The sequence below is a fragment of the Haliotis cracherodii genome, unplaced genomic scaffold (genome assembly GCF_022045235.1).
Source record: "Haliotis cracherodii isolate W230 unplaced genomic scaffold, xgHalCrac1.p SCAF_8, whole genome shotgun sequence".
In the NCBI taxonomy this organism is placed as follows: Eukaryota; Metazoa; Mollusca; class Gastropoda; order Lepetellida; family Haliotidae; genus Haliotis; species Haliotis cracherodii.
In genome coordinates this window covers 49281717-49309676 of record NW_027266341.1, presented here as the reverse complement: position 1 = coordinate 49309676, position 27960 = coordinate 49281717, and the positions used below count along the sequence as shown (strand labels likewise).

Genomic DNA, 27960 nt, shown 5'->3' with positions numbered 1-27960 from the left:
GTCACGTGTAGTTTCCTGTCCTAATGTCTCCGACACTCGGGGTATTTCAGTTGATGGTTCCTGCGCTGACCTCACAACATTCCAGTTTCAAAACTGATATATTTTTGGTGAAAAACATTCTCAGAATTTCAATATGCAGTAAAGATGCTTAGGGAAAATATGTTATGTACGATGGACTAGGTTAAGTTCAACTGAATTTGTGGATCCACTCAATTACTTGCCGTGAACTATTATAGATTAGTGCCTATTCAGTTAGTTGCTATTCACTATTGAAGATGTGTGTCTTCTTGCAGGTGTACCATGCCCCGAAAGCAAGGAATGAAGAAGGTGAGTGTTTCTAAAGAGATGGTCATGCATAGTTTAGTACCCAAATTCAGACCCAGGTCAAGAGGGGACAATTAGATTGGGTGGTCAGGCTCTGGGACGGCCCAACAGCCTAATGGCAAGCACAGGGACGTCCCAACAGCCTAATGGCAAGCACAGGCACGTCCCAACGGCCTTATGGCAAGCATAGGCACGGCCCAACGGCCTTATGGCAAGGACAGGGACGTCCCAACGGCCTTATGGCAAGCACAGGGACGTCCCAACGGCCTAATGGCAAGCACAGGGACGTCCCAATGGCCTAATGGCAAGCACTGAGACGACCCAATGGCCTAATGGCAAGCACTGAGATGACCCAATGGCCTAATGGCAAGCACTGAGACGACCCAATGGCCTAATGGCAAGCACTGAGATGACCCAACGGCCTTATGGCAAGCACAGGCACGTCCCAACGGCCTTATGGCAAGCATAGGCACGGCCCAACGGCCTTATGGCAAGGACAGGGACGGCCCAACGGCCTTATGGCAAGCACAGGGACGTCCCAACGGCCTAATGGCAAGCACAGGGACGTCCCAATGGCCTAATGGCAAGCACTGAGATGACCCAATGGCCTAATGGCAAGCACTGAGATGACCCAATGGCCTAATGGCAAGCACTGAGACGACTCAATGGCCTAATGGCAAGCACAGGGACGGCCCAATGGCCAAATGGCAAGCACAGGGACGGCCCAACAGCCTAATGGCAAGCACAGGGACGTCCCAATGGCCTAATGGCAAGCACAGGGACGGCCCAATGGCCTAATGACAAGCACTGGTTTCTCTGATCCCCAGCACACAGTCCATGATCTTACCTATTCAGCCAAAGGCATTGTGTATTCATAGCTGTCGGCCATGGGAGTTGTACCAATTTACACTTGTCAGGCGAGTACACAAAGTATGTGATCTTGACTACCAGTTGTTGGACTTTCATTTTTGTGGAAGTCTCGGCGGCTGAGTGGGTTAAATCGCTGCTTTCTGTGCTGCCTATTAGGTGCCTCACTCTGGCAGTGTGGGTTCGAATCCTTGATTGGACTCAACCCAAAACAAGTACCAGAATCTGTACTTTACTGATAAAGTATTATTCCAAATATAAAATTTGTCATATTTGACCACTTGCTAAATGACATTGTGTATTCATGTGTAAGGGTAGCTTTTATCTTTGGTAATCTTAACAGAGTGTCACAAAATTTTCCAGATGCAATTAAGGTTATTGTAAGCCACTCGCAATACTTTCATGTCATGAAACGTTCCAGCTTTACAGTATTTGTAGACTGATGTGATGTAGCTTGAATATTGTTGACTGTAATGTCTATAACAGACAAAAGCATGATTAGATAATGACCAAAAGATTGATGTGATAAGATTTTCCAATCCCCAATTCATTGTATAAGAATGAATTCGAGACTGTATAACTTGATTTCTGTTTATGATTTCCTCTGGTTCTTGCAGCCTTCCTGGACGACGTTGGTTTTACATTTGTGAAGAGATGTCTGGCATCGGTTGAAAACAGGGGTAAGACAGTCTTTCTGTCCATGTTTAGTGGTGTGTTATGGACATGGGATGTATATATTATGTTTTATAGAAATCTGCAGTAGATTAGATAGTGTAAACAAGTATTCCATAGATGCATGTTTTAAGAGTGACATTAAAGTATAGAGAATAATCATTAAAGGAATAGAATACATTGACAAACACAGTATAGTACATGCCAGACTTTACATCATCTTCATGTTATTAGGTCTTTGGACCCGTGAAGATTCCAGGATAGAATAGATCTTCAGCAACCCATGCTTGCCGTAAAAAGCGTCTATGCTTGTTGTAATAGGCGACTAACGGGATCGGGTGGTAAGACTCGCTGACTTGGTTGATGCATCTCATCGATCTCAATTACGTGGATCGATGCTCATGATGTCAATCACTGGATTGTCTGGTCCAGACTCGATTATTTACAGACCGCCGTCATATAGCTGGAATATTGCTGAGTGCGGAGTTTAACAACAAAAACAAACAAACAAATATTAGGTCTTTGACACCACAAACTCCTGCAGAGTTGTGTCCCTTTGCTGTGTCAGGATATGAGGATCTGGTTTGGGATCCCAGATCCACCATTATGATGTTACAATACCAGCACACCCTCTTGACCGATATGCTCACTTGTACTGACCTGCTGACGTAATGCTTTCTCCCCCTACATCAGGTCTTCAGGAGCAAGGGCTGTACAGAGTGGTGGGCGTCAACTCTAAAGTCAATAGGCTAATACAGATGGGTTTAGGTAAGTCTACCAACATTTCCTACCCTTCCACTCCCCCATACAAACAATTCTGAGCAATAGGTGTCCACTGGTCGCAACCCCTGTGGGGATTACGGGTTACAATAGACCCCCAGCAACCAATTCTTGTCGTAAGAGGCAACCAAATGGATCGGGTGGTCAGACTCGGTGACCTGGTCATATATGTGTCATCATACCCCCTACAGCATGGATTGTTGCTCAGAATAATGATCATTGAATTATCTGGTCCAAGCTTGATCAATATTACAGGTCACCATCGTGTGCTGCATTTAAGAACAAGCAAACAAACAACATTGTCATGTAAAGAGTTATTGACCTATAGGCTTTGCAGTCACCTACTTGGTTTGGAGTAGACAATAATTTGCCAATTTCTACATATACTTGATAATGTTAAAGGTAGCTTAGGCAAGGTCAAATTGGCAGTCTGAGCAAGTTTGGTTTAAGTCTTTCAAACACCACTTTGGTTGTCTACTAACTCAGATTTTACGATATATATTTATCTCATTGTTCAATGCCCTAATTACACTGCAGCAATGTCTGAATTGTATTCATGGTACTAGTTACAACAATGAAATTGAGCATTGTCTCCCTTTAAGATGTCAGGATCTTGTGTCATTCATGATGTTTCTTGTGTGCCACAGACAGGAGGAAAACAGACAAGATACAGCTGGACGATCCTACTGCTTGGGAAACCAAGACAATCACTAGTGCTGTGAAAAATTACCTCAGGTCAGTCTCCATTGACCATAATTAGTCTATATTCACCATTATTGTCATTTATTCTATATGGCGTCAATCCACCTCTGTGGTCTAGTACTAGGACTAGTACAAACAACCACACTCACACATACACATGCATGCATGTCTCTATATAAGTGCAATAACCTTGGACGTGACGTTAAACCCCATTTCACCTCACCTCCGTTGTCTAGTGGATAGAGTTCCTGCCCAGAGAGCAGTAGGTCGGTGGGTAATCCCCTCGCCACATCAAACCAAAAGATGATGCTACTTGATTTTATCGTCTGGCCAACAGCATCAAGGCATGAAACAAGGACTGCCCGGCTCGGAGTCAGTATAATGTGCCTTCAGGTTATCCATGGTAAACATAGGAGCACTATAAAACCAGACCCCTGGAGATCCGGGGTAGAATAGGTCTTCAGCAACCCATGCTTGCCGTAAAAGGTGACCATGCTTGTAGTAAAAGGCGACTAACAGGATCGATCGGTCAGGCTCGCTGACTTGGTTAATGCTTATTGTCATAATGCATGGCATCAGTTTCAATGCTCATGATATCAATCACTGGATTGTCTGGTCCAGACTCGAATATTTACAGGCTGCTGTCATATAGCCGGAATATTGTTGAGTGAGGTGTTAAACAACAAACAAACCAACCAACCAACTATAAAACCAGCATAAGTCAGAATTAGTACAATCAGCTACTAACTCACATGCATGCATCTTCTCTATATATAGTCTGGAAGGTAATTTAAGGTACTGACGTTTACTACAATATCTGAAAAACTATTGGACCTACTCCAGTAAAAGTTGTTATGAGATTATAAAACAGTCATACATAACTGGATATTACATTTAAAGACAATCGGTGCATGAATGAAAAATCTGTCTATTTAGCTCACCTCACCTACTGCAAACTGTTTTTGTTGTATTTGAAGGTCTCTCCCCGAACCACTGATGTCTTTCAAACTTCATGAAGAGTTTATCAAAGCAGCAAGTAAGTTCCAATGTGTGATGTGCTGCTTTATAGGAACAAAGTACATTTTAATGCCATTGTGGGTGATATAATATTCAGGGGTGCCAACCGTTACGATTTTTGCGTAAAAGTTTTGGTTTTGACCCTAAAAGTATGCTATTACCCTTGTCTTCCCCTAAATTACAATTTTTGTCATTTTTCTTTACAAATTATTTACCGGCCTAATTATCTCTGAGAGCAAATTGTTAATGCACCGGTGACACAAAGCACTCTGTATTAAGACCATGCTGACCAATGAGAGCAGTGCTTTCAATTCACATAGTGTTAAAATATCCATTACTCATTGATACAAGGTCTCTGACGGGTTCTTATGTTAAAACACGCTCAATTCATTTTATTGATGGATCTTTGAGGGTTCAAACAAGGAATGACAAGTACTGTTAAGCATTACTCTTTTTCACATGAAAATAATCTTTTTGACCCCTGATTACACCAATACTTCCATTAGGGTTGGCATCTCTGTGTGTAGATAATTAATGTATGTTAACAAAGAAATCTAGATTACAGTTCAGGTCTTGAGAAGTTCAAATGTTTTTATCTTCGGCCTTTGCCAAAGCCTTTTGAGTCTACAAGCCTTAACATGTCACTTGAAATTGTTTCCATTATGTTTCAGTGTTAAAATGGGGACTTTTATTAGATGTATTGATAGACGAAAGTCATCCTGGATTGAGATTAGAGACTATTGTTGGAAATAAGCTATTCTCATAATATTGGTCATTTATGACAGACAACACATGGACTTTTATGTGCTTGAATGTTTCCTATCCTTGCACGGCAGTAGGGTAGTTGATATCTTGACAAATTGTGTCCTGTAAGCTTTGTGGCATCTTCCCAAGGCAACAGTGTTAACTGACTATGAAAGTCCAGTTTCACCCTTGCCGAACTAGGCTGGAATTTTGTTTCTCGATTGTAGCAAATCCTGCATTCGAAACAAAATCTATATGTTGAAATCCATGTTGTTTACGAACTGGATGTGTAGCTCATTACACAATTTTGATTGGACTATGCATAGACCCAAATTAGTCTGCCAAAATATAACTCTAGAATTGCAGCCTAGTTCAGCAAGGGTGGAAACAGGACTTTTACAGTCAGTTAACTCCCTAGGAAAGATGGCCTTGTTGGTAAACAGGGTACGTCCATGTTCCTCCAAGTACATTGGGTGGTAACAATGACTGAGTAGTGCTTGGACAGACAGCCACATCGGGAAGACCACTTCGGGAATACCACCTCTCAGCAGTCACCTGGCTAATCACGTGTCACTGACCGATGAACTTTGTTCACTCTGTTGACTGACCACTGTTTTTTGCATGGTCGAGGTTAGAGTACAGGCCTTGATGACGTGTGGACTGTTGCTAACTACAGCATTAATATGTACACACAAGATGAGTATGATGCAGATCACAGATGTGAATATTTCCAATGTTGTGCTTTAGAACCAGAAGTAACATTAAATCCAGTAGCTGGAATACAGTTTCCTGTGATATAAGACAATATTGAAGAAAACAAAAGAAACATATTAGTGTTGGTATGCCCAAGATGAAGCTGATGGAGAACTGACTACTCATGTCCACCCATGGCTTGATGTGTTTCAGAGCAGGAGTCAAAGACGTTGAGAATTCTGGATATTCACAAGCTGGTGCATCAGCTGCCGGAGTCCAACTTTGAGATGTTGGACCTACTCCTTACACATCTACAGAAGTAAGCTGTAGTAGTTGCCTTAAGACCTAAAGCTATGGATGAATCTGGAGTAGAATAGGTCCCCAGCAGCCTCTGCTGGTCGTAGGAGGCAACCAACTGAATCGGGTGGTCAGGTTCGGTCACTTGGTTGGTTGCATGTCATTGTTCCATGACAAAGGTTGTTATTAGTGACAATATCAATCTTTGGATTGTCTGGTCCAGAGTCAATTATTAACAGATCTCTGTCTTATAGCTGGAATATTGCTGAGAAGGGTGTTAAACAACAAACAATTTTGAAACCTTAGAAAGTTGCCATGACATGACCAATTCCATATTTAAATGAAAATATTAACATATTTTGACAACTAGGAATCGAAATAACTTTATCTTATTTTCGAGATTCAGGTTTTCTCTTTTGTCAATTAATCAATATCTTTGTATCAAGGGTTATTTTCTCTCTTATGGTTGCTAACTCTAACTTGAGCTGCTAACATCTAAAATCTTGAAATCTAACTGAATTTATAATCTCTATGAATCATTTTATGTCTTACCTTGATGCAAGATCTGTAGCTGTTGAGCGGAAATGTTGTTCAGCCATTGCATCATGCAGACAAAAGAATTCAATTTCAATTCTAATTTTAGAACTAAAGGAGACCTGTAGAATGAAGTCATGAAATCAGCAGAATATGTATTCACAAGTCTTCTTCTTAACAGAGTTTCCAATGAACATGAACGGAATAAAATGACCGTGGCCAATTTGGGAGTTTGTTTTGGGCCAACGCTGATGCGACCAGAAGAGGAGACGATGGCAGCCATCATGGACATCAAGTTCTGCAACATCATTGTGGAAATACTCATCAATAACTATGACAAGGTAGGATGATATACACTGTCAGTGCAGACATGGTACAGGCCTTGAGTGTTGACTCAGATAAAGTCCGAGTATGTCACCAAGTCTGACCAACATGCCCCTGAAGACACCATAGGTACAAGCATAGGTTGCCCCTTATAATTGGTCCCCAGCAGCCCATGTTTGTTATGAGAGGCTACTTACTGGATGGGATCAGGCTCAGCAACTTGGCTGATATGTGGATAGTGCCTCATACATATCAGTCCCTGTTTTTTCTGGTCCATGCTCAATTATCTACAAACTTGTTAACAAAACAAATAGTACAAAATAGTACAAATAATGATTATGCACTACGATGTGCAGAACTTGCCTTAGTTAGAGGCATACACATACAAAGAGGTTCTTTCGTTATGCCCCCAACCTTAAAGGCTTGGGTATATAGATATACCAAGGAGTTACGTCTGTCTGTCCTTCCGAGGACATTTTTGTGTGTGGCCTATAACTTGAAACCTACTGAATAGGTTCTTTTAAAACTTGGAACACTTTCTATATCAATAGGAGAGGTGTGCTAAAGCAATTGGGTTTGGTCTTTTTCGAGGTTTCATTGTATTCCTCAAATTGATGCGAATTGTGAAATGTTTTCTTTGCCAACAATACAGGAAAGATACTTTTTCCTGTTATCTTCATTTGTCATTGGTTTGTTCACAGATATTTCACAATGCACCTGAGGACTGTGTTGATCTGTGCAATGTGAGAGTTCTCCCCAAACATAATCAGGCAATGAGCAATCACCGTGGCAACACAAGTCCACGATCCCCCGCTGCCGTCATGTCCGCCTCCTCAAACCCAGTATTAACCCAAGATAGTGGTGGCACCGGCGGCGGCATCGGTGGAGTTGTTGGCGGCAGCACAGGAGGAACACCGTCACATATCTATGCAAACCAGGCTCCGGTGCATCCTTCAAGAACTTCAAGATTTATACGTCCTACACAGGTATTCAACCATCAAACTGGAGGTAAGTTGGCTTCCTTTTGAGCAAATAGATTAGCTTGGCTCTCTTCATATATTATAATTACTTAAAGGAGTGCAATGACCTTCTAGAAAGAAAAGAAAATACTTACCCATTTGCGGCAAGGAGGTGCAGGATTAGCTTCGTGTTTATGACCTGTGCATTTTTTGTGCATCCTAAAGAGAAAGTCATCACTCACAGTTTGTTGTAATTCTAGACTAAGTCCATTCATTGATGGCCCCCAATCCTCACACCTCCTTTGTGTGTGCACAAATAGCCTTAGAGTAAGCTTTATAATGTGTCACACTCTGCAATGAATTCCTCATCATAGGAACTGGTTCCTGGCTGTATTTGCATTGCATCCCCTTTATGATGTGTAAAGACACCCTGGGATGTATTTCAATAAAGCTGTTGTAGATAACACCCATGTTAAGATTTCCCTTTTGTTTTCTGTCAAAATAATTCTCATTTTTTGATGACACAAATCTTCATTAATCTTGCATATTTTATATCGTTTCTGGTAAACTGTCATTGAAACGCTCACATACTGACTGTGTCAAGTTTATTTGGTTTTTTTTAGCACTAAATAATTTTCATCCGTGCATGTAGTATGCAATATTGGCTCCAATTGTTGTAGGTAATTTTGGACTTTTTGTTGGGTACTTTTTTAGGGAAATTTGTTGTAGATGTGTGTTGTAGTAAGGATGTTGTTATAATGGGTGTTGTATGGGAAATGTTGTATGAGTACTGTGAGGGTGGTGTTGTGTTGTTGTGGGAGTGTTTGTTGTGAAAACTTGTGTTTTCACACTCCCAATTGTTCGATCCAACTCTTGTATTATCATGATGGATATATATATTCATTTATATCACACCCGGTCTGCTGTCACAATACAGTTTGGTGTTTGGGCTTCATAATGTAAAACTAAATGCTGTAAGTGACAAAAATCTGCATTTGACTCTGTTGTTTACAGACATGCTTGACAAGTGGTCAAATGAAACTGGTAATATCTCCATTTTGGTTGTCAATAGTAGATTTTCAGATCTTGCTTAAAATACAGATATTTTGGCAATCATGGTGATGATTAAATTTGGAGTTGGCAATGCACTTTCTTAATAAGTAGCTCACATTATCACTGCTGCTTTTGGCCCCTCTGTTTTCACATGCGTTCAGCATTGCTATAATTCATGAATTTGATACAATATGCAATAATCTTAGAAAATAATACTTTAATACTAACTTTTTTTCAACAATGACTCTCATTCATTGCTTTCATAACAATTACTTTGCAGAGTAATTATCACTGAATATCGTTTCGTAATCTTCATAATCACTAGATGCTTTGAACTGTTTTTGTTGCAGTCCCCGACTATAATTCATACAATTATTACACACGCTATCTGAACAATCGCTACTACTACAGGGACTGTAGCCCGGGTAAGATGGAACTACTAACACGGCCCCTCCCACTACAGGGCGGACACATTGGGTTGACCTGTAGCAATAACATGCACCCCTGTACTTACACTCCATTAGTATGGAATGATAGAAGGCACTTTGTTGGAAAAATACAACTGTATTAACCATGTTTGTAAGTCTTCATTTTCTTTGTTGCGTACTGTTCTTGGAGACAAGAAAAATAATTAATTCTTTAAGTAGGCCTTCGTGGCCCAGGTGCACGGTGGTACCTTGTTTGTCAGGACCGTCTTTGTCAGGAAGTACTTCCTTTTTGGAATGCAACATATAACTAAAAAGACATTATGGTAAAACATTCATCTTTAATTCTGAATTTTGATTATCTGGACAAATCATCGGAAAAGGATTGATATGATTTTGTTGTATTAGGTGACATTATGTAATTTGAAGAATTGTGTCCCTTTGTCAATGCCAGGATCTACTAGTAAATGTCTATGACCTGCATCACTTTAGTTTTCCCTCATACACTCCATCACTAACGTTGATGCTACTTAATTTCGTTTACCCGACATACTTGTTAATCCGACATAATCATATGCAACCAATCATGTGGGATTAACGTCACTTCACTGTATAGTTAAATTGTAGATGTTAGTAACAGTACATACCGTATTCCTTGGCATCAGAATTTCTTAAGTCAAAGGAAATGTGTAAAATTGTGTAAGTTGAAGAAGTCTTAAAATTAAGTAATAACTTAACATGCAACAAGTATCATGCGTTTAATGTAGAAAAACACTTTCATCTAAGTCAATCGACAGTATTTGTAACAGATGATTCTGCTCATTTCTTATCCTAGTCATCAGTGTGTGTACCTTTGTAGAAAGCATGGTGTAGAAACAGTAGTAGATCTCTACATTGGGGAATGACCTATGTGCTTACCATCACCTGCACATCAGTGTATGTACCTGTGTAACAAGCATTGTGTAGATGTTAGGTAGATCTCTACATCTTGGAATGACCTTCTTGTGCTTACTATCAACTGATCCTCTGTGTGTGTACATGTTCCTTTGTAGCAAGCATGGTGTAGTTGCATTGTTAGATCTCTACATCTGGGAATGACCTCAGTGTGCTTTCCAACCTCTTCATGCCACTTGAGTTGGGCTGGAAAACGGGGATTAATGGCCACAATGGCTCCTGTGTGACCTTTTCATCACGACCCACCTCCATGGATGGTGCTCACTCCCTGGATAGCTGAGCTCTGTGACCTTGTCTGTCATCACGACCCACCTCCATGGATGGTGCTCACTCCCTTGATAGCTGAGCTCTGTGACCTTGTCTGTCATCACGACCCACCTCCATGGATGGTGCTCACTCCCTGGATAGCTGAGCTCTGTGACCTTGTCTGTCATCACGACCCACCTCCATGGATGGTGCTCACTCCCTGGATAGCTGAGCTCTGTGACCTTGTCTGTCATCACGACCCACCTCCATGGATGGTGCTCACTCCCTGGATAGCTGAGCTCTGTGACCTTGTCTGTCATCACGACCCACCTCCATGGATGGTGCTCACACTCTTGATAGCTGAGCTCTGTGACCTTGTCTGTCATCACGACCCACCTCCATGGATGGTGCTCACTCCCTGGATAGCTGAGCTCTGTGACCTTGTCTGTCATCACGGCCCACCTCCATGGATGGTGCACACTCCCTTGATAGCTGAGCTCTGTGACCTTGTCTGTCATCACGACCCACCTCCATGGATGGTGCTCACACTCTTGATAGCTGAGCTCTGTGACCTTGTCTGTCATCACGACCCACCTCCATGGATGGTGCTCACTCCCTGGATAGCTGAGCTCTGTGACCTTGTCTGTCATCATGGCCCACCTCCATGGATGGTGCTCACTCCCTGGATAGCTGAGCTCTGTGACCTTGTCTGTCATCACGACCCACCTCCATGGATGGTGCTCACTCCCTTGATAGCTGAGCTCTGTGACCTTGTCTGTCATCACGACCCACCTCCATGGATGGTGCTCACTCCCTGGATAGCTGAGCTCTGTGACCTTGTCTGTCATCACGACCCATCTCCATGGATGGTGCTCACACTCTTGATAGCTGAGCTCTGTGACCTTGTCTGTCATCACGACCCACCTCCATGGATGGTGCTCACACTCTTGATAGCTGAGCTCTGTGACCTTGTCTGTCATCACGACCCACCTCCATGGATGGTGCTCACACTCTTGATAGCTGAGCTCTGTGACCTTGTCTGTCATCACGACCCATCTCCATGGATGGTGCTCACACTCTTGATAGCTGAGCACTGTGACCTTGTCTGTCATCACGACCCACCTCCATGGATGGTGCTCACACTCTTGATAGCTGAGCTCTGTGACCTTGTCTGTCATCACGACCCACCTCCATGGATGGTGCTCACACTCTTGAGTCATCACGACCCACCTCCATGGATGGTGCTCACACTCTTGATAGCTGAGCTCTGTGACCTTGTCTGTCATCACGACCCACCTCCATGGATGGTGCTCACTCCCTTGATAGCTGAGCTCTGTGACCTTGTCTGTCATCACGACCCACCTCCATGGATGGTGCTCACTCCCTGGATAGCTGAGCTCTGTGACCTTGTCTGTCATCACGGCCCACCTCCATGGATGGTGCTCACTCCCTTGATAGCTGAGCTCTGTGACCTTGTCTGTCATCATGGCCCACCTCCATGGATGGTGCTCACTCCCTGGATAGCTGAGCTCTGTGACCTTGTCTGTCATCACGACCCACCTCCATGGATGGTGCTCACTCCCTTGATAGCTGAGCTCTGTGACCTTGTCTGTCATCACGACCCACCTCCATGGATGGTGCTCACTCCCTGGATAGCTGAGCTCTGTGACCTTGTCTGTCATCACGCCCACCTCCATGGATGGTGCTCACTCCCTGGATAGCTGAGCTCTGTGACCTTGTCTGTCATCACGACCCACCTCCATGGATGGTGCTCACTCCCTGGATAGCTGAGCTCTGTGACCTTGTCTGTCATCACGGCCCACCTCCATGGATGGTGCTCACTCCCTTGATAGCTGAGCTCTGTGACCTTGTCTGTCATCATGGCCCACCTCCATGGATGGTGCTCACTCCCTGGATAGCTGAGCTCTGTGACCTTGTCTGTCATCACGACCCACCTCCATGGATGGTGCTCACTCCCTTGATAGCTGAGCTCTGTGACCTTGTCTGTCATCACGACCCACCTCCATGGATGGTGCTCACTCCCTGGATAGCTGAGCTCTGTGACCTTGTCTGTCATCACGCCCACCTCCATGGATGGTGCTCACTCCCTGGATAGCTGAGCTCTGTGACCTTGTCTGTCATCACGACCCACCTCCATGAATGGTGCTCACTCCCTGGATAGCTGAGCTCTGTGACCTTGTCTGTCATCACGACCCACCTCCATGAATGGTGCTCACTCCCTTGATAGCTGAGCTCTGTGACCTTGTCTGTCATCACGACCCACCTCCATGGATGGTGCTCACTCCCTGGATAGCTGAGCTCTGTGACCTTGTCTGTCATCACGGCCCACCTCCATGGATGGTGCTCACTCCCTGGATAGCTGAGCTCTGTGACCTTGTCTGTCATCACGACCCACCTCCATGGATGGTGCTCACTCCCTGGATAGCTGAGCTCTGTGACCTTGTCTGTCATCACGACCCACCTCCATGGATGGTGCTCACTCCCTGGATAGCTGAGCTCTGTGACCTTGTCTGCCTCACGACCCACCTCCATGGATGGTGCTCACACTATCACCTCAGACTTTGTTATACAACTCTATTCACCCACAGAGCTGTTAAAGAATGCAGATCTGTGACTCTGTCTGTGTTTTTGTACATCCTACCCATAACGTTTAGTGCATGGATGTTTTCCTCATACCATTTAGTCAGCTTGAGAGCTGTTCACACTGTAGTCACTAAAACAGATAGGCAGTAAGTTTTGTGTTATTCTCTCATGGCAGTGTTCGCTGCAACCCGTTGTGTCCCTTATCTATATCAAGATCCACTGGTCCTGGGTTTGAATCCCAGATTTGCCCTGGTTATAATCCTTGGTCTGTTGGCACCCTTCCCCTCTGTTCTTGGAAGCGGTAAATGTCTCCATTCCACATCACTTCCCCCTCTCCTTCCACATGACATGATTAAGCTAATGTGCCATGATATAACTGAAATGCTTTTCAAATTTCCATTCCACTCACTCATCACCAGGATATTTTCATCTTGACAGGGATTTTTTAACATTGATATGTCAAACCATTTTTTATCTGTACTCACAGTCATCCCTGATGAAAAATGAGGATTGGTTGGTTAAAATAACTGCTGAGAGTTGATTGTACTTTGGTGCCTAGGAAACCACCCCTAAACCCATCCACTACCTTTCCCATTTTAAACGCAGTAATAACACAGATGAAATACACTGTTTGGTGGTCATTCAGTATTTCATTATTTTTTTATTGACCTGTTATGAATTACATTTCATTACAAATTAACATTTTAATTTCTTTTTTCTCCTTCATTTTACCATTTGAATTCCACTCAACTAATACCTCATATGAGAACATGTTGTTTTCATTTACTTGAACAATTTCAATCTATAGTTTTGTTTAACAGAATGTTGTAAGGATTGTTGCATTCCAGTCATGTTTGCAGCTGGGGAAGTCTAGTTATGATACCATCACGAGACTTGTTCTTGCAGGATTCCTGTAGATGTAAAGGTACCCCATTCTTGTTATCGAAGCCGGCCATTGTGACAGTACTATGTATGACCTCAGTGTGTCCTTGTGCTAGTTACCACTGGTTGGCCTGAAATGTGCTGGCCATAGTAATGTGATTTGGCTGTAACATTGCTGGATTATTGCTGACCACTGGCATAAAACAACATTCTCTCACTCACCAACTTCAACTCACCAATAAGACAATTTCCTCTTATTTAATCCCATAATGCATTAAGGAAGGAACTATATGACTCAAAAGTAGTTAAGGACAATGACAGATTACAATTGTCATATGAAAGAATCAGATGGTCCTATACTTCTTTTGAGTAGTATATGTCCAGTAGACCAAAATGTAGTCTGGTAGAACATCATCTCAGTATTAGCCATCAGTTTGCTCCATATCACCTGACCACATCACATCAAAAGACATTAAACAATGGTACTTGTTCGACATTAAGGACTGGGCAGTTAGGAGTCAGTATGATGTATAATAGTTGGGTGTTCATGTTAAACTGTGACATGGTAGGGTAGTAAGCTAGCACTATGAAACCGGCATAAGTCTGGACTAGTACAAGCAGTCCCACAAATATGCATGCGCATCACTATATAAGTGAAACAATGTTGAACATGACTCCATTTCACCTCACCTCATCTTTGACAGGACCGTGAAGAGCCAACAGCTTGCATCAGTTTGGATGGATACATCTGTATGTCACGTGTTCATGATTTGTCTTTCAGGGTTTGAGACGCACAGTAGTACATCAAGCAGTTCGGACTCTCTTAACTCCTCGCGAGTGATTTCACAACAGCTCCCCCAGAATCGAGCCGGTCCACAAAACCCCTCCCAATCCCCCCGCCTGGACCATGTGGACCATCCACGACGGGGATCAAACAGCACTTATGCTAATGTCAGCGTACATGAACTTGGTAAGTGCTGAAGCGTTGTTCACCTGGTTGATTGTGAATGTGCGGTACAAACCTGTTCTCTGTGTTTTGTATGTTTACCCTGTTAATCCGGACAGTCATATTCCACGCTATGGCTCTTAGCATCATTATTGATAGATTTAATGTTTAGTGTTATCATATGGATTAATATTTCTGAGCTTGGGCTTCTTATGTCTAGTGGCTAAAGTCACAGACTGGGATGAACAAATTCCCAATCACAGAGCTCCAGATAAGCTGCGTATCTGCGAAAAATATGCATCAGAAATGCAGAAATACGCAGTAAAATAAAATCCAAGCGTATCAAATACGCAACGAACATTACAGATAAGCTACAAAAATAAAACTTGTGCGTATCATCAAAATATTGTGAAGTAACCCTGTGTATTTGATTAGCATATCAGCAACTTATTTTAAAATTATAAACGGGCATTCAGTCAACCTTGCCAAACTCCACGATGATAGTTACATCATGATCATTTGCCATCACACTTTCTTGTGGAAGTATCGTGGTATTTTTTAGTCCTATAAAGCTCTCGAACCCACATGAAACCAGTTTGCAGGGACTAGATGAATAGAGTTTTTAAATATTTAACTTAAATACCCACATGTGTAAAAACTAGTGGGTAACAGAAATTTGAATACCCAGATAGAATTACTGATACCCAATGATTTTAAAATGCATGGGTAAAATACCAACAACACCAAAACCTTATCTGGAGCTCTGCAATCAACCATTTTATTGATCAACAAATTATTGGTATGGATTTATGTCTGTTGGAAAATAAGCTTCAGTTGACATATGTGATTGTCTGGAGGCCAAGTTTATGGACTAATGAGGTCTGGAGTAACAGGGTTTTACTGTAAGTGTAACTAACTTTGCTTGAAAATTTAATTGATTGTGAATCTTTTTGGGTTATATACAATTTCAAATTTGCCATTCCAGTATGTTAGTTTTTGTTCAAAAACAAGTTTTTCAACATACTGGTACGTTACCTTTATGAAGTAAATAGATTCCTAATGGTTATGTCTTAACAACTGACAAAAGTTAGGGACAAGGCTATATTATCATTGACGGAGACTGATAGGATTGTGCACTCTGTAAATTATGTATTTTGATGTTAGATACCCGAGAGGAACCAGACATACTAGAACTGCAATGTTCCCCTAAATCTCCTCAAGGTGAGACACTTTTGTCCAACCTGCCAGTGGCCAGTCTTGACCAGTCTTGACCAGTCTTGACCAGTCTTGGATCAGGTCACCCCATTATAGCCGCACTAATCCAAGCTCATCTTCTGAGATGCTCAATTTGAAATTTTGTCTGCCTGGGGTTTCTTTGTCATGAAATTATTTGAACGTCTTGGCATTGGGTGAAGTGGTTTTATTGAACCCAGTTTGTTTTGGCTTTTGAGAATGTCTTCATCCCATTTGATCCTGCATGTGGCATCCCTGGTGGTGATATTCATTTGAACAAATCCTCTCACCCCTATATATATCTGCTTGTGTCGGTCTTGGTTTGAGATGGTGCATCAGACATGGAGATGATGGTGACATCTCCCTGAACCCCGACCATGAGTCGGGACAGAATAGGTGGGATTAGATCCCCAGTACCCAGTCTTTGTGATAGGCTTGGTGTAGAAGCTAAGGACCAGCCTCCATGCCAGATTAACTACAGTAATATGAAAGAATCGGGTGGTCCTTAACTTCTTTTGTGTAGCATAGATAGGGATATACAACCATTGCCCCTTATTTTCCTTGAATCATTGTTGAACTGATGAATGATCTGCATTCTGCTTTTCACCAGTCTGTAATATTCTTGCTATATCATAAATAATTTTCCCTGACAAACCAATGGTTGATGACATGAGCACCAACTAGCATTGTCTTGGTACAGTGACAAGCGACAAGCATGTGACACAATGTAACCAGAGCTAACCACCAAATCTTCAGGAGCGCAAAAAACTATTCACTTACATATTTGGTCAGCTTGTTCTTACAAGCATGGGTTACTGGGGACCTAGTCCATAGGGCCTTGAACTCATGATATAGAATGTGAGCAATAAAACTTTCAAAGTTTGGTGATGACTTCTTATGGATGATATTTTGATATGTACAATATGCCATGGCATTGTGTAGGTCTCTCTATAATCATTCTGCAGAGTTGTGTCCCTTAGCCATGTCAGGATCTGATGATCTGTCATGGGTTTGACCAAAGTGGTAGGCTTCTTTGACCTGCATCACTTAGGGTTTTCTGTGCACAGCTGACTCGTAGTCAAATAACTTATAGTGGTGTAATGATACGGCAATACAGTATGTTGTCCCAATACACGGCCCACGATACAAGACATCAATCTGGAACCCCTGTATAGCGATATATATGATACATCCACTCTTGCCTATTTGTTTTTGTGTTCCATCTGCAGTATCTGAAATTTAAGAACAACTGATTCAAGATTGTGATTCCCCTTCAAAAAGAAAGAATATCAACTTATGAAATAAGAGTAATGTATATGGACACGAATCGTATCACACCCATAGTGTTGGGTAACGTATCATATCACGAACCCACCATATCGTTACACCTCTAATAACTGGACAACAGTTCAGTGTAGCTTTAATCCTAACTATGTATTTGACACGATTTACATCAAAAATACTCATTTTCAATAAGCCATGTCTGATACAATACATATGTATCCGTGAGAACTGCTTCCTACATACACTTCCAGGGAACTGTAACTGTTTAGTTGTTCCTTATAACATGTTTCAATCAACCAAATGCTTTGGATGTTGTGTTTTGTTATCAGTATCTTGTGAATTAAAGGAAGCACTCATGGATGGCTCTACTCTCTAAATAGTGCTTGTGACATTTGCAGTGAGTCATGATGACTCCCACTTTTCATAGGTTAGATAAAACCCTGGAAATATACACAATGTCCACAATAATTTCAACAGAACTTTTAACATGAAAGTAGCATCTCGTCTCGATTAAGTGGTGATAATAATTGAATGTTTGTTATTTCAGCCAACAGATTCAGCATCGCAGGGTCAGACATTCCCACATTGTAAGTCCGAAAGTGATCTTAGTTACAAATGATGGTTGTTATATATTATACTGTTATTAGGACTGCAACCCGTGAAGATCCGGGGTAGATAAGGTCTTCAGCAACTCATGCTTGCCGTAAAAGGCGACTATGCTTGCCTTAAAAGGCGACTATGCTTATCATAAAAGGTGACTAACGGGATCGGGTGGTCTGGCTCGCTGACTTGGTTGATGCATGTCATCGATCCTAATTGTATGGATCGATGCTCAAGTTGTCAATCACTGTCCAGACTCGATTACTTACAGACCGGAGTCATATGGCTGGAATGTTGCTGAGTGTGTCATTAAATAACAAACCAACCAACCAAATTATTACGACTGCAGTTTTGATAGGGATATTATTATCTTTCCATGATACACGGAACCAATTTTCATAATGTGTCGTGTATTTTTAAATAGAATGAAATATCTGATGATCCTTATCAAAAGTTGAGTAAAATATAACACATGAGTTGGTAACATTACGATGTTGTCTTAATCCCTTATGATGCAAGTTAAGTATTTGATAAAGCACTCGTGACAGTTTATCAAGACATAAAGGTACTGTTGTAAGAACAAATTGTTTATGCAACTGTTACTTTTTAATTCGGCATCGTCTCCGTGGTGTAGTGGATAGAGTATCTGTCCAGAGGGAGGAAGGCTGGTTGTTTGATGTCCTGACTGTTTCACACCAACAGACGTTTAAACGTTGTACTTGGTGTTACCCTACCAGGCATTTGGCATTAAGGCGATACAACTAGGACTGTTTGGCTCTGGAGCAGCCACAACTGTCTCGATAATCTTGAACGTGACGTTAAGCCACATTTCACCTTGCCTCACCTTGCCTCACCTTTTTACTCTTAAGTAGAAGTACATTACCTTAATATGTACAACTTCATACAAGTCAAGGAACACCCCCAATTGGAAGGCTGTGTGTTGCAATACCCACAAGCCATAAAAGAATCACTCTAGTCATACTAAATCAGGTGTTCTTTACCTTTTTTGGAGTAGTATATTTGCACTACATATGACCCAGATGACAAACATCTTTGATCTAAATATTTTATGTACGCCTATCATGACCACCGTTAACAAGTAATGCTACAATGTGTCCTTACTCCTAAGGCTTAAAAAAATAAAAGAATTGGTTCTCAGGCAGTGGCTTTTGAAAACATATTGAGCGTGGGCGGGCGGTGTGTCTTTTGTTTGGTCTTTTTTTTTCTTACTTGTTCAAACTAGTATGTAACCAAATATACAGTTTTGTACAATCATCCTGGGAAAGGGAATCCCTACGTAAATGTATCTTTTGAAGAGTAAATTACTGAATTACAGCTGGACTAGGAATATTAAAGGATTTTGTTTTTTGAATCAAAAGTGGAAATAAAAACGAAAAACATCATAATGATGCGGGCGGTGCCTGAGAACCAAGACTATTATTTTTTTTAGCCTAATGTTTTTTGTCATATATCCTGACAACCATGAACAAACAATGCTACAATTTGGTCTTAATCCCTCATGTTGTATGTTTAAGAAATTATATTTATGTCAAGGCATCATTTTTTGTGCATGAGATGATGGTTAGATCACAAGGTGGCTGACCCAGATCAAGTTAATAACTTGTTAATACAACTGCCTTTTCAGTGGAAGTGTCAAGAAAAGACGTTCTAATGACTTCAGCACATCAATGTAAGTTACGTTTGTTTGATTACAAATTAGCTGGAATGTTAGCAGTATGATTATCAGAAGCTTCAGTCAAATAGCTTGTGGTGGGGTAGCCTAGTGGTTACAGCTTTGCCTTGTCACACCGAAGACTGGGGTTCTATTCCCCTTATGGGTACAATATGTGAAGCCCATTTTTGGTGTCCCTGCTTATGATATGTCTGAATTATTGTTAATAGCAGATTTAAATCAAACCCACTCAATCACATCTGGCATCTTCACTTATATCTTTATATTCAGATTTTAGATCCTGCATGTGGCTTTATTTGTAGAGAAAAACTTTTTGTTATAGTAAAGCTCATATTTTTCAGGAACTCTTCTATGCCCGCAAGCATGACTGGCAGCCTGAGTAGTAACTCTAGTAGCTCGTCCCGTGCCCCAGGAAGGTAGGTGACCTGACTGTGTAGTAACTCAAGTAACTCACCCCGTGCCCCAGGAAGGTAGGTGACATGACTGTGTAGTAACTCAAGTAACTCACCCCGTGCCCCAGGAAGGCAGGTGACATGACTGTGTAGTAACTCTTGTAGCTCACCCCGTGCCCCAGGAAGGTAGGTGACATGACTGTGTAGTAACTCTAGTAGCTCACCGCGTGCCCCAGGAAGGTAGGTGACATGACTGTGTAGTAACTCTAGTAACCCACCCTTTGCCCCAGGAAGGTAGGTGACATGACTGTGTAGTAACTCTAGTAGCTCACCCTGTGCCCCAGGAAGGTAGGTAATACTATAGAGATACTCATAGATTATTAATTCATAAAACCGGAGGGAAGTGTTTTATCTAACTTATATACTGAAAGAGAAATGTGAAACATTTATCAACAATTGTATGTTTCAAACATACTTTCCATGTACCTTTGGTGGAATGGACCTGTTATGCTGGCATGTATGCATGTATTTTAAAAAGAGATTCTTAAAAGCATTCTGGTCTATCAGCACATCTGTAGCCTAGCTTCTGTGGTGTGGTGCCTCACTCACTATGCTACAGATAGGAAGGTTACAAAGCCAATCCACTGAAATATGAAGAAGTCATTAGTCAGTTGATTTTACATCAATCAGCACTTTTCCTCATGGAAATTGTGTGAAAATGCAAAATAAATCTCCAGCGAGGGACAGTCTATAAAATATCCCTGAGAGGGAGGGATACTCTGGAGAGCGTCCCTGCTGAGAGATAATTGTGAAAAATGAAGGCCCAGTGAAACCAACACTAGAGGTTATGCATGTGTTTTACCTGCTGATGTTTTATTTCCAGGACGGTGAGGACTCTGTATGAGTGTCAGGCAGAGAACGATTCAGAGCTGTCCTTCAGTGCTAATACCCTCATCTACAATGGTAAGAACTACATCCTTCATACACTATTTCCCTTCACAGACTTTACCTGGGATTCTGGAGTGAATAGGCCTCAGTCCACTCTGTTGACTCCTGCTGCATGATGTGCCTACATTATTGTCCGTGGAGTGTCAGGTGACCGTTGCCATATCTGTTTACTTCTGCTGTGTCAGGTGACAGTTGCTCCATCTATTGAAACCTGGTGTGTCAGGTGACAGTTGCTCCATCTATTGAAACCTGGTGTGTCTGGTGACTGTTGCTCCATCTGTTTACTTCTGCTGTGTCAGGTGACAGTTGCTCCATCTATTGAAACCTGGTGTGTCCGGTGACTGTTGCTCCATCTATTGAAACCTGGTGTGTCTGGTGACCGTTGCTCCATCTATTGAAACCTGGTGTGTCTGGTGACTGTTGCTCCATCTATTGAAACCTGGTGTGTCTGGTGACTGTTGCTCCATCTATTGAAACCTGGTGTGTCTGGTGACTGTTGCTCTATCTATTGAAACCTGGTGTGTCTGGTGACTGTTGCTCTATCTATTCAAACCTGGTGTGTCTGGTGACTGTTGCTCCATCTATTGAAACCTGGTGTGTCTGGTGACAGTTGCTCCATCTGTTGAAACCTGGTGTGTCTGGTGACTGTTGCTCCATCTATTCAAACCTGGTGTGTCTGGTGACTGTTGCTCCATCTATTCAAACCTAGTGTGCCAGGTGACTGTTGCTTTATCTATTCAAACCTGGTGTGTCTGGTGACTGTTGCTTAATCTATTCAAACCTGGTGTGTCTGGTGACTGTTGCTTTATCTATTCAAACCTGGTGTGTCAGGTGACTGTTGCTCCGTCTATTGAAACCTGGTGTGTCTGGTGACTGTTGCTCCATCTATTGAAACCTGGTGTGTCTGGTGACAGTTGCTCCATCTATTGAAACCTGGTGTGTCTGGTGACTGTTGCTCCATCTATTGAAACCTGGTGTGTCAGGTGACTGTTGCTCCATCTATTGAAACCTGGTGTGTCTGGTGACAGTTGCTCCATCTATTGAAACCTGGTGTGTCTGGTGACTGTTGCTCCATCTATTGAAACCTGGTGTGTCTGGTGACTGTTGCTCCATCTATTGAAACCTGGTGTGTCTGGTGACTGTTGCTCCATCTATTGAAACCTGGTGTGTCTGGTGACTGTTGCTCCATCTATTGAAACGTGGTGTGTCAGGTGAATGTTGCTCCATCTATTGAAACCTGGTGTGTCCGGTGACTGTTGCTCCATCTATTGAAACCTGGTGTGTCAGGTGACTGTTGCTCCATCTATTGAAACCTGGTGTGTCAGGTGACTGTTGCTCCATCTATTGAAACCTGGTGTGTCAGGTGACAGTTGCTCCATCTATTGAAACCTGGTGTGTCTGGTGACTGTTGCTCCATCTATTGAAACCTGGTGTGTCTGGTGACTGTTGCTCCATCTATTGAAACCTGGTGTGTCTGGTGACTGTTGCTCCATCTATTGAAACCTGGTGTGTCTGGTGACTGTTGCTCCATCTATTGAAACGTGGTGTGTCAGGTGAATGTTGCTCCATCTATTGAAACCTGGTGTGTCCGGTGACTGTTGCTCCATCTATTGAAACCTGGTGTGTCAGGTGACTGTTGCTCCATCTATTGAAACCTGGTGTGTCAGGTGACTGTTGCTCCATCTATTGAAACCTGGTGTGTCAGGTGACAGTTGCTCCATCTATTGAAACCTGGTGTGTCTGGTGACTGTTGCTCCATCTATTGAAACCTGGTGTGTCTGGTGACTGTTGCTCCATCTATTGAAACCTGGTGTGTCTGGTGACTGTTGCTCCATCTATTGAAACCTGGTGTGTCAGGTGACTGTTGCTCTGATTATTAACCTTGGGCTTGATGGGTGACTGTTGCTGTGCACCCTTCTCCACACACTATTAGCTTATGTTTCAGTGTACCCTTCTCTTCAGACTCTCTCGCTGTGTTTCAGTGTACCCTTCACCTCAGACTCTCTCCCTATGTTGCAGTGCACCCTTCACCTCAGACTCTCTCCCTATGTTTCAGTGCACCCTTCACCTCAGACTCTCTGCCTATGTTTCAGTGCACCCTTCACCTCAGACTCTCTCCCTGTTTCAGTGCGCCCTTCACCTCAGACTCTCTCCCTATGTTTCAGTGCGCCCTTCCAAGGAGCCTCACTGGTTGGAGGGGACGTTAGACGGCCGGAGTGGACTTCTCCCTGAGAACTACGTGGAGTTTATAGATCCCTGACCACACCCACAAGAGACATTCAACACTGTTTTACATGTTTTATAAGAGCTAAAAATGCAGCAGTTGTTTTGAACATTTTATCAAGTTCTGTTCGTTGTCTTTTTATAAAGGATAACCCGGTTGGTGCAGAGTAGTTTGCCAGTGCTCAGTTTGGTGTTTTATAAACTTGTTACTTCAGTTTCGTTTTATCAGGATGAGTGAGAGCCTTTGAGTGGCACTCTGAAGAGTGGCACAAGAGTTTAATAAGCAGTGATGGACTCTAACAGGCACTCATTTGATAGATGATGATTAACGACAACATGAGGCCTGCAAAACTTGGCTACAGTGAAACCCTGTTAATCTGGAATCCTGTTAATGCTGTAAGCGCATCTTTCAACTGATAAGTGTTTGAAATATCTTCATAATTAGAAATTACTATCATCTAGCCCAGCCCACTCCTAGGCTACTACCATGGTCACACCGATGATACCACACCTATGATACTAGGCTGGGTAGTCTGTCAGGCTCTGTCAGTACATAAGCTAGCCGATTGGTCGGGTGGTTTAAGTGTTTGTTTATCATGCCAAAAACCCAGGTTCGATTCCCGACAATGTGTGAAGCCAATTTCTGGTGTCCCTCGTCGTAATATTGCTGGAATATTGCTAAAAGCGGCATAAAACCATACTCTCTCTCTCTCTCATAAACTAGCCCAGCCCATGCCTTTGCTACTGTCGTAGGTCATCTGTCAGGCTCCATCACTGCTTAGGTAGGAAAAAAATGGGAGACAATGTTCAGAGTATTGAAGTCAATGAAGTGTGAGACAGTGTTGATCACCCTACTATTAGATCATATCAAGTGCCATGTCTATCTAGGAAGTTAGAAAACCTGGAAATAAAACCACACAAGAGAAGATGTTTTAGTTTGACTAGAGGCTTGTTGTTTTGTTCTCTCGCCTCGTTCTCTTCCCACATTTCTGATAGCCAGGGCTGTACAGAAGTAGGCAGATGAGATTTTAAGGCTCTGTATACTTCTGACTAACTCATTCGTGTCCATTATTTCTAATGCTCTGTTATGCTATGTTGATTTGTCCATACTGGTTTTAGTCATTTAGTTTTAGAATCATAGGTAATGGCATTTTGCAACATTCCAAAGTTCGAAGCTCACTATTTTTATAAGTTATTAGTTAAAATACAAGCAAGACTAGCAGGAGTTTGGGACTTTTGTTTTTTCAATTCTGCTCAGATGTTGATGTCATGGAATTATGATTGTACAGCATTAGGAATTCTGTTTATCCTCATGGATTCTTAGCTTTTCCCCCCTGTACAGTTTTGTTATAATTTTGTTTTTTATTCTTCAATAAAATAGAGACTGATTCGAACTGTGAGTCAAGAGCCAAGTATAACTGTATTGTATACAGTAAAAACCCTGTTATTCCAGACCCTGGTTATCTGGACGTCCATCCTGAACCACCTTCAGGAATAACAAGGTGTTCCTGTGCCCTGTACTCTCATACTTCTCAGTCAACACACTTCCTCCTCTTTGGATATATTTTGTTTCTGACCAACAATTAACTAATTTTAGTCCATGTAACTTTTCCTCTGGGGAATCATTTAGCATCAGGGTGTGAAATTTACAGAAATATTCTTTTTAGAACTTGTACATACATAACAGAACGACTTGAAACTGTTTGACTGTATTATTGAAGCTGTTTACAGGATATGATATTGTGGCCATGTTGCGTGCGAAGCTTGTGACATCATGTGACACAACAATAAGAAACCAGCAATTGGTAGCAGAACTTGCTCCTAACAATGAGTCATCAGGTATTTTCTCTACCTCTTTTTTGCCACCTGTATAAACAACTAAAAGGAAATAATACCTGCTTGAGTGGAAGGTTCATTTTGTTCCCAGAGCCTCAGCTTGGATTTATAATGTTCAAAGAAAGTTAAGGACCACCCAATGCTTTCATATTGCCAACGTTAATCTGTCATGCCTAGACCGATTAACTATGCCTAGACTGATTAACTATGCCTGGACTGAATAACTATGCCTGGACTGAATAACTATAGTTATATGAAAGAATCGGGTGGTCCTTAACTTCTTTGAGTAGTTGTAGATGACAAATGCTCCAGAGGATGCAGTGTTTCATGATGTTACTCTACTTAGCTGCATATGGCAGCCACATGCATTTAAGATGTATTATTTTCATGAAATAATTGATACAAATGTTCTGCTGCTTGCTCATTCAAGACAAAAGTAATATTTTGGTTTGTTTGTGATAGTTTTTAATAAGGTTTGGGTCACAGGTGACCTTGCAACCTCAATTTGCTATGCAGGATTATGTCCCTTATTTGTACCAGGATCTGCTTACCATGGGTTTGAATCCCAGATTTCGTACTGATCCTGATTATGGCCTGTCTGCTAAGTTGGTCCACCCTGGACTTCAGTAGGAACAGCTGTGTCGTGAGAAAATGATGACATTTTGAATGTGCTATACTATCCAAGACTCGTTGAAAGAGTGTGTATTTCATCAAGCTGCGGGTACTGAGTTTGTATTAACAAGATGACTGTTAAGAAACATGGATGCCGAGAATGTGGATTGTTTAACAGAATAGTTCATTTCGACATGAAGTCAGTCTTTAATATTTCTGAAGATTATAGTGATTTGACACCTTTTTAACATTATGTATCGATGTGAAGGTAAAGTTGATGAAAATATTCTTGTTTTGATAAAAACAGTACATATGTATATGAATCAGTGAAATTTTCAGTTACTTTGGTCTATTGGACATATACTACTTAAGAAAAGTTAAGGACCTCCGGATTCCTTCTTATTACTATAGTTGATCTGTTACGCCATGACAGATTTAATATAGCTATGTGAAAGAAATGATGGAATCTGCCAAGATAGATAAACTATAGGAACATGAAAGAATCTGGTGGCCCTCATCTGTCTTTTTTAGTGGTATATATTTGTGCATTACACTTGTATGTGACAATGTTACATGTTTAATACAGTGTTCTGTTGAACATGTATGATTCTATATGTGATTTTCTATAATAATTTGTTAATCTAGGCAGGGTAACAGGTTTTGTAGGACACTACAGAGTATAGCTATAATTTGGAAGTGCCAGTTCTCTAACTTAGTCAGACTACTGTGTTGGTTTATGTCAAACAAGTGCCTTTTTGTTGCCTTTAGACATGGAAAATACACTTTGTATGCCCATTTTTTCTATAGTGTATTTAATGCGATTTGGCTTCGAATGCCAGGGATGCTTCATCACAGCTTTATTTGTGGTTATTCATAGTTGAACATATGCAGAGATGTATTCAGTATTTGTTTTATTTTTTATTTTTTGCTGTCTTGAATGATAATTCTTACCTGAGCTTGGATACAATGTTGAAATCTTGATTGAATGGTGATAACATGTTAATGAAATAGACAAGGCATGTTAATGAAATATTTTATCTAAATAATGATATAGGTGTCGTATTCATTCAGTCAGTCCCTTTTTGTTAAAGGTATTTGTAACTTGTTTAAAAGACAGATATTAGTCTAAAACTTTTATTTGCATGGTCCATGCTTAGTTTTTGATTGTGTACAATACATTTTCATTATTTTTGTTACTTTGAAAATGTCACTTGTGACCTGGTGCAGGGACATTTTAGTAAGGGACTGGTCATTTATTATCGAGGTGGGTGAAATTAAGGGTTTCGAGGGCGTCATGACAAAACGAAAGTGAATGAAAATGGGGTGAGGGTCGCCAAAATTTATCTTTGTTATAGAGGGGAGGGGGGTGTAGGCAGGGCAATGAAGAAAAAAATATCAATTTGAACATTTTTTGGGGACTTGTCTTTTAATAGGGGTGGGAAATGTCATAAAAAAAGGGTTACAGGTATTTCGGGGGCAGGGACATAGGTAGATAAAAAAATTATATTTTGGGGGGGGGGGGGCTACTCAGCAAAGTACGATTCAGTCCCAGGTCCAATATTACACTGGTCACTACCCCCTATAATAAATTACCTGTCCCTGAGTATTAATGTTGTACGACCATGTTTGCTTGAAAGTATCAAACCATGTGTTCTAATGTGTCAGATTGACATTAAGTATTTCCTTATCCAAGACTATGTCCATATGTATTATAGCCACTGTTATGCATTACCTGTATATACATTTGTATAATTTAGCAAGAAATATTGAAGAGGAATACTTTCTTTTCTAAGTGAATTGAATCTAATAAAACAAATATTTGTTGTAGGTGTTGTCAAACAGGATATAACGTTACATGGTGCATTAATTGATTGAGTGATGATTGTCATGTGTAATAAACTTTCTAATGCTATTTGTACTGTGTGAATAGATGTGGTTTTGTCTAAGAAAATGTTTTCTGTGATTTCATGTCACATTATGCAAGGAAAAGAGTTCTAAATGAATTCTATTGACAAGTAGCTTTCTGCAGTTGCCATGACAACAGATCTTAAACAATAATGAATCTAAGTGTTCCCACCTTTCCAAGAACAAAAAAATTGTTTGATCTATTATACCA

At 41.5% G+C, this 27960-nt stretch overlaps 1 protein-coding gene across 8 annotated transcripts in view; it reads left to right on the top strand.

Moving 5' to 3' along the window:
- The window catches only part of LOC139450612 (rho GTPase-activating protein 26-like), an 84740-nt gene extending 56984 nt beyond the window's left edge, over nucleotides 1-27756 (top strand). For 6 of the 8 annotated variants that reach the window (XM_071232393.1, XM_071232390.1, XM_071232389.1 and 3 more), the window contains 16 exons: nucleotides 294-327; nucleotides 1809-1871; nucleotides 2557-2631; nucleotides 3291-3378; nucleotides 4323-4381; nucleotides 6013-6118; nucleotides 6812-6971; nucleotides 7656-7962; nucleotides 8928-8957; nucleotides 14859-15047; nucleotides 16188-16244; nucleotides 18088-18127; nucleotides 19786-19830; nucleotides 20175-20249; nucleotides 21109-21188; nucleotides 23339-27756. In XM_071232393.1, coding sequence (XP_071088494.1) covers nucleotides 294-327; nucleotides 1809-1871; nucleotides 2557-2631; nucleotides 3291-3378; nucleotides 4323-4381; nucleotides 6013-6118; nucleotides 6812-6971; nucleotides 7656-7962; nucleotides 8928-8957; nucleotides 14859-15047; nucleotides 16188-16244; nucleotides 18088-18127; nucleotides 19786-19830; nucleotides 20175-20249; nucleotides 21109-21188; nucleotides 23339-23433 — 1503 coding nt within the window. In that variant the 3' untranslated portion in view covers nucleotides 23434-27756. The remainder of the gene's footprint in view (nucleotides 1-293; nucleotides 328-1808; nucleotides 1872-2556; nucleotides 2632-3290; nucleotides 3379-4322; nucleotides 4382-6012; nucleotides 6119-6811; nucleotides 6972-7655; nucleotides 7963-8927; nucleotides 8958-14858; nucleotides 15048-16187; nucleotides 16245-18087; nucleotides 18128-19785; nucleotides 19831-20174; nucleotides 20250-21108; nucleotides 21189-23338) is intronic. The other 2 variants (XM_071232391.1, XM_071232396.1) reach the window with 2 other exon arrangements.
- The last annotated feature ends 204 nt before the right edge of the window (nucleotides 27757-27960 follow it).